Source organism: Leptopilina heterotoma, unplaced genomic scaffold (genome assembly GCF_015476425.1).
Source record: "Leptopilina heterotoma isolate Lh14 unplaced genomic scaffold, ASM1547642v1 Lhet_15, whole genome shotgun sequence".
NCBI classification, from domain to species: Eukaryota; Metazoa; Arthropoda; class Insecta; order Hymenoptera; family Figitidae; genus Leptopilina; species Leptopilina heterotoma.
The window spans coordinates 2,249,404-2,260,801 of NW_025110867.1; the positions used below are offsets into that span (position 1 = coordinate 2,249,404).

The 11,398-nt window shown below is 22.1% G+C and overlaps 2 protein-coding genes across 2 annotated transcripts; one reads left to right on the top strand and one right to left on the bottom strand.

The window, feature by feature from the left end:
* Positions 1 to 126: 126 nt before the first annotated feature.
* Positions 127 to 2,352, bottom strand: LOC122498521. The gene is made up of 3 exons (XM_043606293.1): positions 2,056 to 2,352; positions 1,789 to 1,844; positions 127 to 675 (listed from the first exon to the last, which is right to left on the bottom strand). The coding sequence occupies exons 1-3, from the start codon at positions 2,254 to 2,256 to the stop codon at positions 300 to 302; spliced, it is 633 nt and encodes a 210-aa protein (XP_043462228.1). The 5' UTR covers positions 2,257 to 2,352; the 3' UTR covers positions 127 to 299.
* A 325-nt stretch (positions 2,353 to 2,677) lies between these two features.
* LOC122498520 (structure-specific endonuclease subunit slx1) lies at positions 2,678 to 6,403 on the top strand. Its single transcript, XM_043606292.1, has 3 exons — positions 2,678 to 3,063; positions 3,418 to 3,469; positions 5,485 to 6,403. The coding sequence occupies exons 1-3, from the start codon at positions 2,885 to 2,887 to the stop codon at positions 6,157 to 6,159; spliced, it is 906 nt and encodes a 301-aa protein (XP_043462227.1). The 5' UTR covers positions 2,678 to 2,884; the 3' UTR covers positions 6,160 to 6,403.
* The last annotated feature ends 4,995 nt before the right edge of the window (positions 6,404 to 11,398 follow it).

Sequence of the window (11,398 nt, forward strand, 5' to 3'; positions counted from 1 at the left end):
CTACAGAATTTGAAATTATTACTTTCAAATTAATTTTGTTAATAAATTAAATAAAATTAACTATATTACTTTTTTTATACAGTTAGAATAGAATTTATCAATAAAAAACTTTTCTCTATAAAATAACATTGAATAGAAATGCAATTACTTTAAAATCATTTTAAAATTAACTTAAAATTATAATACTAAAGTAACTGATAAAATTTTCAGAAATTAAAATAAGTTTAACAAAAATAAATATTTTGATTTTTTTTTTGACGATTTTTTTTTCGTTTCTCAATTTTCAGTTGAAGATAAATTTAAATTGGACCACTTTTGAATTTACTGAGGTGCTTCAAATTTTGTGGCATTTCAATTTGTTTCTTTTCCTGTTGTATTTTCTCGAGTTGTTCCTTTAATATTGCCATTTTTAATGCATGTTGCTGTTGACTACTTTGCATTTCAAGATCCCAAAGTTGCATTTTCTTTTCATGCTCAGCGGCAAGTAATTGTTGTTCCTTGGCAATTTCGGTGCTGAAATTTTTCAACAGCGTCTCTTCATAAACAGTTAATTCGCGTTTCATTTTTTTTGCCGGCACAACGTCCATGTTCTTGTCACAATTAATATTGGTGTGATGCTCACTGACAATTGATTCGATATCGGCGCTGACATTTTTCGGAGCCTCTTCTAAAACTCTGAAATCATTTTTTATTTTTTATTCTATCTAACAAAAATAAAATTCAATCTTTAAATAACTGAATCTATTAAATCAGTTTTCAAATTAAAATTTATTTTAAAAAATTCTTTAAATTAATATATTAACAAACCACAAAAAACATTCGTCTAATTAAAAATATATATTTTAAAAAAATTTTAATAAAAAGAAATTTTTAAAAGTATTTTTTATTTGAAGATTTTTTATTAAAATTTTTGAGAATTTAATTATTATCCAAATTTGCAATAAAACTTCTTCAAAAGTTGATTTTTAAAAATTTTAATAAAATAATAAAAAATCCATTACTTTTAATTAAATTTTACAAAATTTCAATTATTTAAAAATTTTTTTAATGGTGTAAAAAATTTAATTATCAATATTAAAAAATTTCGCCCAGTTTCCAAATATTTCAAATATTTTATAATCAAAACTTTAGTTAATAAAAATTTTTTTAATTCATAACCAATTATCTGAATTTTAATTTTTTTAATTCATCTCGATTAAAATTATTTTAGTTTACTTTGTATTTAATTAATCATTATTTTTAATTAAGCTTACATTGAGTTAATATAAATTTAAATTTATTCAAATATTAAAAAATAGAAAATCAAACTTTAATTTACGTATTTTTTAATTTACATTTTTGAGAACAAAAAAAAATATTTTTTTTATATTTTCTCAAACAAGGTTTTTATGAATTTCAAAAATTATGTTAACGATCAACGAAATATTTTTTTGACATAAATATTTTCAAAAATTATTTTAATATCAATAAAAAACAAAAAACTAAATTAAATATTTTCAAAGTTTATAATTTTTTTTTCAACAATTTAATAAGAATTAAAATACAAGAATTTTAGGAATTTCATTATTTGCTATTATATTTTTTTTTAATTAAATTTATTTCTAATAAAAATATTTTTCACTAAATTTATTTTTAATTCAAATATTTTTAATTAAATTTACTTTTATTTCAAATATTTAAATTAAATTTTTATTTAAATTAAGTTTACTGTTAATTAAAAAAAAATTTGTTATCAAAAATAAAATGAAAATTAAAAAATAAATAAACAAAAGCAAAATAACTTCTTACCCACTAATTGGATTTAAAATATAGAAAAATTCTGAAAGGTCGTCGTCAATTGTTCCCTGAAAAAAAATTTCAACACTCGATTATTAAACAATTCTTTCAACAATAAAAAATTATTCTCGGTTTTAGTATAAAAAAGCGAGAATAAATTTTGCTAGTAGAAATTCTACTCCCGCGTATAAATGTCAACATAACCTACAAATTGTAACATTGTGCGGCGAATGAAAAATATTGAATGAAAAGCAAAATGTCAATTGAAGAAAAACTTACCGCTAATGTGGGAAATAATGGAGAAGGTGCTTGATCACCGGGTTTTGGTGAATTTACATTTTCCAATGGTAAACCAAAGAAATGTTCATCGTTGTTGTTCAAAAAATCCTCATCACTCGGGAAATTGAAGTCATCACTGGAAATATCTTCCAAAAATGGTACGAATTCATTTTTAGGCAATTTTTTATTAGTCTCGGACATTTTTTTTTATCTTGAACAAAAGATTTTTTTTCTTTTTTTTAAGCAAAAAAAGCAATTGAATAAAAATAACGTTACAATCGTACTTGCAATCGCAAAGACGTTTTGAAAATACTTGAGAGAGTTTCTGCGCAAATACGTGCGCGCCGACCTGAAATTTTCTAAAAGCGCATGCGCGACAATATTGCCAACAAAATATTTAAAATACCAGCAAAGTCTTTTAAGTTTTAACTAATTTTTCTAATTTTTTAAAGAAATTTCTGTTAAATAATGTTTACAGTGTTGTATTTTCTCAACTTTTTATTATTGGAGTTTTTTTTCTATTTTCTGTATTTCTTTTACACTGACTTAAAAATTACGAAAATTACGCAGTTATTACCTAACCTGAGAATATAGAATCCCGCCATTTTATCAGCTGATCAAAACAACGAAAACAACATTCCAACAGTTTTTCAATTAAAGTGTGTGTTTTGTGTTTGTATATTAAATTGCGTGATGTTTAGTTTATTGTTATTAAATATAAATAAATGGTATTATAGAAAAAATAATTTCCGAACATTTAAAATAACGAGTGATAGTAATTAAAATGTTGAAGTTAATGTGTAGTAGCTATTTATAATAATATATCCTCATGGAAGAACCTGAAATTGTGGAGCACTTTTTCGGTGTTTATCTTTTGTATTCAATGAATGAAAAATACAAAGGTAGAACATATATTGGTTACACTGTTAATCCAAATCGCCGACTTAAACAACACAATGCAGGTGCAAAGTTTGGAGGAGCTCATAAAACCAGTAAACGTGGACCTTGGTAAACTTAACCTCAAAATTTTATACTTTTGACTTTTGCGAATAAAATTATTTATGTTATTTACTTTTTTTGTATCTGAGTGATTTTTATTGTAATTAATAAATGAAATTAATAAAAAAAATAATAAAAATAATAAAGAAAAATTAATAAACAAATAAAAATAAACAAGTAAAATTAACAAACAATAGTTAAAAAGAAAAATAGAAATAGAAATAAGAAAATAACATAACATAAATAAATAATAGTTTTTATTAAGCTTTTATTATTAGTTTTATTATTTTATTCATTTTATTATAGTAGTTTTTATTATTATAAATAATAAGTTTTATTTTATTTTCGTATATCTTTTTCCAGGAAAATGGTATTAATTGTTCATGGATTTCCAAGTTCTACTTCGGCATTAATGGTATTATTTTGATTTTTTGCTTTAAAAAATACTGAATAAATAATAATTTTTAAATTAAATTATAAATGTGATTGAAAATATTTATTATATTAAAATTTTACAACGTAAACTTTGTATTAACTGCATGTGACTTAGATTAAAGTGCTCTTGGTCTTATTTTAAAGCTGAAAGTTCAAACTTTCATTTAAATTTTTCTAAACACTTTTCTAGAAGTTGCAGCCAATCAAAGTTCGACAATGAAAATTCACTGAAAACGAAAGTTACACATATTTTTATCACTTCATATCTCCGATTCTATTTATCAAAAATTCTTGGGCATAGGATCATTTAACGGCAAATTTAATAAACTTTTCAAAATTCTCTTAAAAGCCTTTCTACGTTAATATTTAACGAAGTTATCAACATTTAAAGAATGTCATGTTTTCAGGCTTCGTACTGGATAATTAGTTTTAAAAAGATAGCAATAAGTAGCTTTAAGACTGAAATAAGAAGTTAAAAAATAACTATCGAAAAATTAAACTTGACGACTCAATTTTTTTTATAATTTCTAAAGTACATTCAAAAATAGAATAATTTTTTAAAATAAATATTCCCCTATTTATTTTGCCTACAGAAATGTAAATATTTCAAGTAATTTCAATGTAAAGCATTTTTGAAATTTAAAAATTTCTAAAAATTACAAAAGTAGCTCCTTCAAAATTTAATCATTTTTTTGTTGAAATTTATAAATTAAATTATTCAAAACTTTAATCATTTTATTATATTCAATTCTAAATCAATTCTTATTAGGAAGTTCTACGAGAATGAAATTATTTAAATAAAGAAATTAAAAATTTATTGAATAATTAAATATTTCTTAACTTTGAATTCTTATGAAGAACTTGAATACAAATTTTTAAAAATAATTGAATTTTTACGAAGAATTTCATTAAAATTTTTGATAATAATTAAATTCATCCAAGAAATGTAATTAAAAATGAATTGAAAAAAATGCTTATACTCTAAAAACAAATTATATCAAATTTTTTTAAATAACTGAATTTTTTCGAAGAATTTTATTAAAATTGTTAATAACAATTGCATTTTTAGCGGAATTAGTTTAAAATTATTTTAAAAATAATTGAAATCCTGCTATGAGCTTTATTATTTATGAAAATAATTGAATTTTTGACACGAATTTTAATAAAGTTTTTAAAATAATTAATTGCATTCTTGAGAAGAATTTTAAAAAATCTTTTTAAATAATTGATTTTTTTCAAAAAATTTTATAAAAATTTTGTTTTAAATAATTGAATTTCTTTGAAAATTGTATATTATTTATGAAAATAATTGAATACTTATAATATTATAATAATTCTTTAAAATAAATCATTAAATTCTTGCAACGATTATTATTAAAATTTAAAAAAATAATTTGATTCCTGAGCTAAGAATTTTATTATTTATAAAAATAATTCAATTCTTGCAAAGAATTTTATAAAAATCTATTTAAATAATTGATTTTTTTAAAAAAATATTATGGAAATTTTGTTTTAAGGAATTGAATTCATGTGAAAAATTTTTTATTTATGAAAATATAATTGAATGGTTGTCAAGAATTTTCTAAACATTTTTTTTAAATAATGGAATTTTTTACGAAGAATTGAATTAAAATTTTTGATAATAATTAAATTCATCCAAGAAATGTACCTAATTAAAAATGAATTTTTAGCAGAATGAATTTAAAATTATATTGAAAATAATTGATATCCTGCTATGAGTTTTATTATTTATGAAAATAATTGAATTTTTGACACGAATTTTAATAGTTTTTAAAATAATTGCATTCTGAAGAAGAATTTTTAATTAATTAATATATTTTAATTAAAATAATAGAATCGTTTAAAAGAATTTTATTAAAATTTTCTTAATTATTTCCAATAATTTTGTTAAAATTTTTTAAAATAATTTTTTTATTTCAACTGTTATAACAAATTTAAAGTTTTATTAATATCGATTATTATATGTTTATTTAGTTTGAGTGGGCCTGGCAACATCCAGCTTCGAGTCGACGATTAAAACACGTGAAACGACGAAAAAGTCGGCAAAAATTATTCGATTATTGTCTCGATGTACTGACAGAGATGTTAAACGTCGGTCCCTGGTGCCGTTTACCATTGACAGTGAGATTTTTCGATGACGATTTCTACACGAAGTACATGTCAATTATTTCACCGCCATTGCATATGCCAATAACACAAGGACCAATAATTCCCAAGAAACTCGGCAGTAACGTAAAAAAGAAGAAAAAGAAAGAAAGGAAAAAAAAAGGTAAAAAAATACAAAATGAAACAAATGATATTTCACTAGGTGAGACAAATGAATTTCATCAAATAACACCAATGAAATATAATTGTCATATTTGTTGTTTGCCAATAATTGACATTGGAGATAAAATAACTTGCGTTCAAGAGGGATGTACACTTGTCGCTCACATTATTTGTCTTGGCAAATCATTTTGGAAGGATGACGGAATGCTGTTGCCAATAAATGGAATTTGTCCCGTTTGCAATACTGATGTTCTGTGGGGTGATTTAATACGAAAAATGATTGGTTGCAATTTACACTTGACAGATGATCCCGAATTAATTGAGAGTGCAGCGAAAAATTTAATCATTCTATCGGACGAAGATTCCGATTTTGAAAAATAGAAGTTTCAAATATTAAATAGAAAACCGGGAACTAGGGATTTCTCTAAAATACGAGTCAATTATGGGGGGAAAAAATTAAATTTTTGTACATATAATTATTTTTTAGGAAGAAATTTTTTTAATTGAATTTTTTAATTTATTTCGTGATTTTTTATTTAACGATAAAGACAATATTTTTTGGTACAAGATGAGTAGCATCCTGTGAGTGTTTTTAAATAATAAATAAAATTATGTTTATGTTTAACAATGTGAATTTTTTTTAAGAAACAAAAAACTTTGCTAACAAACAAATTTTATATTTCCCAGAATTTTTATGAAAATTTCCTAAGAAATTTCACCTTCCGTGACCTGTGGTAATCTTGTATATAATCTTAAAAAAAATTTCTAAAAGTACCTAGTATGTAAATTTTAAAACATAAAAACGAAGTTTAAAATGAATTAAACCAATTAAAGAATGACTAAAATTTAAATAAGAGAATTTGAAAAAAATTTAAATAATGAAAGAATATTTTTTACGAAAAAACAAAAATATGAAATATTATTCAGAGTGAAAGAAAAAAAAATGATTGGTTCGATTGAAAAAAAATTTAAGTTTCAATGTAAATGTTAATAGACCACAGACACCACAAGCATTTTTTTTTAAATTTCGTTTCGATTCTTCTGAAAATAATAAATAGGACGCACGTACAAAATTGTAACACGCCTCATTGAATATGTTACGTATGTAGAGCGGAAAAGCATTTTTCATAAAGAAAAATTAATTTATCAAGAATAACTCGCAAAACATTCGTGGGGTGAAAATAACGATTAAAATTTTAAAGTATACAAATATTAAGGTCTGTCAACGGCATAAATTTTATTGTTTCTTTGCTTACATCTAGAGGAAGAAAAAGTGGAATGATTGGTGGAAAGAAATTATAGGTGAATTTTCTTCCATACCACATTCGAAAGTAAAACAGGTTTTTTATTTACATTTTTAATTGTACTTTTTTGACATATTTCGATGTTATTTTACCCTAGAAGTCCAAAAATTAATGCAAAAACTCTAAGCGTTCTATACCTATGCTGAAGGCATTACTGCAGAAAGATGAAAGATTGTGGAGTTAAAAAAAACTATTTCCTCATAAAGTTTTTTAATGTTAAACAATTTTTATGAAAATAGTGTTTCTACTTTATAAAGACATATATTTTCTACTAGGTATTTGGATACTTATTTTTATTTGATACTTTTAAAAGCTACTTTTTTGCATGTTTAAGAATTTACATTACTTTAAAATTCGTTAACTGTTGAAATAAAAAATTATTTTCAAAAATTTTAATGAAGTTATTGGAAAAAAATCAAAAAATATTAATAAAATTCTTCAAAACGATTCAATTATTTTCACAAATTTTTCGTAATTCAATGATTTTTAATATCAACTATTTTAATAAAAAGAAATTTCTCAAACGAGTTGAATAATTTAAAAAAAATGTTTATAAAATTCTTCGCAAGCATTCAGTTATTTTCATAAATAAAAAAATTTTCACAGTCATTCAATTATTTAAAACAGAATTTTCCTAATACTTTTTGATAAAAATAAATTATTTAAGTAGATTTTTATAATTAAATTCTTCGCTAGAATTCAATTATTTTTATAAATATAATAAAATTCTTCTCAGAAATTCAATTATTTTAAAAATTTTTAATAATAATCAAAGGAAATGAATTTATCATTCGGAAAAATTGTTAACTTATCTTTCACCTTTAATAATAATCGTTTTAATATAATTTAAAATTAATTCCGCTAAAAATGCAATTATTCCTAAAAATTTGAATAAAATTCATCGAAAAATTTCAATTATTAAAAAAAATTTGATGTAATTTATTTTTTAGAGTGTTATAATTATTTTTAATTCATTTTAAATTACATTTCATGGATGAATTTTATTATTATTAAAAATTTTAATGCAATTCTTTGTAAAAATTAAATTATTTCAAAAAATTTTGTTTATGTTCTTTATAAGAATTCAAAGTTAAGAAATATTTAATTATTCAATAAATTATTAATTTTTGTATTTAAATAATTTCATTCTCGTAGAACTTTCTAATTAGAATTGATTTAGAATTGAATATAATAAAATGGTTTAAGTTTTGAATAATTTTATTTATAAATTTCAACAAAAAAAATTATTGAATTTTAAAAGCATTAATACCAAAATTTTTCGAGTTCGATTTTTTGACATATCTTAATATGATATTTGACCTCAGGAGTTCAAAAATGACATTTTTAAAAAATGTCATTCCGTATGTGTGTGTGTGTGTGTGTGTGTGTGTGTGTGTGTGTGTGTGTGTGTGTGTGTGTGTGTGTGTGTGTGTGTGTGTGTGTGTGTGTGTAAACATCACATTTTCATAAATATCTCGAAATCATGAAGAGCTTTTGGGTTGAATTTTTTTTAAATTGTAGATCTCACCTGCGGACATAAAGTGAGAGTATTTGTGATAGATTAATAAAGTTTAACTAATTTTTTTTGGATTTTTAATTTTGCAACAAAACGTTTTTTGCCCATAACTTTAAAAAAATGTTAGGACACCTATAAATGTTTTTCCATAATTTTGTAGAGTTTTTTTAGACGCATCTTTTGAGCCCTAATTAAACATTTTTAGTCCATAATTACCGGAGATATTAAACTTTTAAAAATCAAAAATTTTGAAAAATAAGACTTTTTTGAAGATTTTGTTGAAAAATGTAGAAGTAACTTTAAAATTATCGTTACCAACTTGTAGAGCATTAAAAAACGCTTCGATTGACCTATTTTTGAACCTAATTCGATGATAAATTTTGAAATTATTGGTATGTATTTTAAAAACCAAAAATTATTGAAAATGACAGTTTCTCAACTTTTTTGTTTGAAAAATTTTGTTTAACTATTAAACTATTATAACTATCTTGTAGGGTATTTAAAAATACATTGATTGACTCAAAATTCAATCAATTTTACCATATTTATAAAAAGTTATTCATATATTTCTATTATTATTATTATTATTATTATCTTTATGAGGATGCAAAGTGTTCATGAAATGAGCACCAAAATTATAAAAAAATATACAACTTGGCAGCGGTTTTTTTGAATGTAATTTAGAAATTATAAAAAAAATTGAGTCGTCAAGTTTAATTTTTCGATAGTTATTTTTTAACTTCTTATTTCAGTCTTAAAGCTACTTACTGCTACCTTTTTAAAACTAATTATCGAGTACGAAGCCTAAAAACATGACATTCTTTAAATATTGATAACTAATTATAAATTAGTCGTGTTGTTTTTTTTCGGCTTTTTTTTAAAGGGAATTTAAAAAAAAACTTGAAGTATAGAAATTAATTTTCTATGCGGACAAATATATTCCTTTTTATTTGAGAAAATAAAATTAAGTGGATCAGGGTTGCTTTTCCTCGTAACAATTATTTATAAATCTATTTTCTCTATACTGATTTCTCTGTCTCTAATAAATATAGCTCACAATTCCGAAGAAGAAAAGGATTAGAGAAATCTTTGTGTGATTATACCTACATTTTTTTTTCTTCTTCTTCCCCATTTACAAGATGCCAGTTGAAAGCAATATTTCCCTTTTTGATATGACTAATAACATACACACACGCAATAGATTCCATCATTATATTATAATGCGATAATATACCTATATTTATATATTGTATATATAGTGAAAGAGTACGCGTTCATTTGAGGAAGTCATTTAGCGCCATAAAACGTTTACGTCTGTCATGGTGAGAAGATTATAATATAATATTAAATACGAATTTCAATATTAGCGTTTATGATTGATTAATAATACATTATTAAATTAATTTTAATTTATGACTATAATAAATAATTGTCTAATTAAAATTAGTTTTTTATTAATGAATTATAACTGAGTCCCCAATTTTTTCATAGTGTTTTAATTTTTAAAAGTTCAATAATAAAAAAATTAGAAAATTCTAATGCCAGTACTTTGCGTTTTCCAATCTTCATATCCAAAAGTTTTTTTTTATATCATTAAGGAAGTTTTTCCCAAAGTTTCAAATCTGAAGAATTTACCAAAAAATAGTATTAAAAGTTATATTTTTTATCATAATGCCTACTTTTATGTATTGTTCATAATGTAGACATCGTTTATTCTTTTTTTTTCATTTCGAAGGAGATACTGTTATTAGAATTTAATTAAGAAATTCAAAACAGGCTTATAAATTCACTATTCATATGATAGATATATTTGACACCGTTAATTTGTATCAGTTTGCCATTTAATTGGGACACACACGTTTATATTCCGAACCGTTATAGTGTGTCACACGTGGTTAAAATCAGATGGTTTAAAAAAAATGAATTTAACTTGTATCAAATTAATTAATCTCACTTTTGTATACAATAATTTATTTTCGACTTTTATTAGTTCAAATGTTTTTTTAATATAATTAATATATCTTTCTTTTTGAGAGATTAATCTTAGCTTTTTTTGAAAAAATTTTGAAACTTTCGAAAGTCATTTAATGTTATACTTTTCGATTCCACTTGATAACAATTTTTTCTTTTTCTTTATAAATTCTAATAGAAAATATATTGATTATATTCGATAAATAAATTTTTCTGTTTAAAAATAATTCATGAATTAAATGTATTCTTTAATTATTTAAATAAATTTATTTATTGAATATTTTTTCCATTTATTTTATAATATTTTATAATATAATGTTATCAGTTGCTGAGAAGGAATGAGACAATATTTAAAATTTTTAAGTTGTTTATTACAAAATTAGTTTTAAAAATGGATTTTCAAAATCCTCTCAATCTTAGAGTAGAAAATTGTACAATATCTTTCTTAGAGTAGAAAATTGTACAATATTATTATTTACATTGCTTAAATAAATTCTAGTTCTTTTTTCACTATGGAAAGGAAAGTTGAAAATCAAGTAAAATAAATACAGAAAATTGAGTAAATATTTAAACAACGGAATTCAAATTTAAAGGGGTAAACTTTACAATATTGAAAGATAAATATTACAAGTACAACATTTAGAAAATACAAAAAATATATATAAATAAACTTTACAAGTAGAAAAAAAAACGAAAAGTATAAATATTTCGGAGAAAAATAATACAAAAGTGGAATAAATACTTGAAAGGTAAATTGATTAATATAAAAATAAAATAAATATACCTATAAAGTAAAATAAATATTAAATTATTATTGCAAAATGTGCAG

What these genes read in the sequence shown, in the direction of transcription:
- LOC122498521 (XM_043606293.1), bottom strand. Translation starts at nt 2,256, where the DNA reads ATGTCCGAGACTAATAAAAAATTGCCTAAAAATGAATTCGTACCATTT. An exon ending in CATTATTTCCCACATTAGCG is followed by an intron (nt 1,845 to 2,055) that starts GTAAGTTTTTCT and finishes ATTTTTTTTCAG; the next exon opens with GGAACAATTGACGACGACCT. An exon ending in ATTTTAAATCCAATTAGTGG is followed by an intron (nt 676 to 1,788) that starts GTAAGAAGTTAT and finishes AAATGATTTCAG; the next exon opens with AGTTTTAGAAGAGGCTCCGA.
- LOC122498520 (XM_043606292.1), top strand. Translation starts at nt 2,885, where the DNA reads ATGGAAGAACCTGAAATTGTGGAGCACTTTTTCGGTGTTTATCTTTTG. An exon ending in ACCAGTAAACGTGGACCTTG is followed by an intron (nt 3,064 to 3,417) that starts GTAAACTTAACC and finishes ATCTTTTTCCAG; the next exon opens with GAAAATGGTATTAATTGTTC. An exon ending in GTTCTACTTCGGCATTAATG is followed by an intron (nt 3,470 to 5,484) that starts GTATTATTTTGA and finishes ATGTTTATTTAG; the next exon opens with TTTGAGTGGGCCTGGCAACA.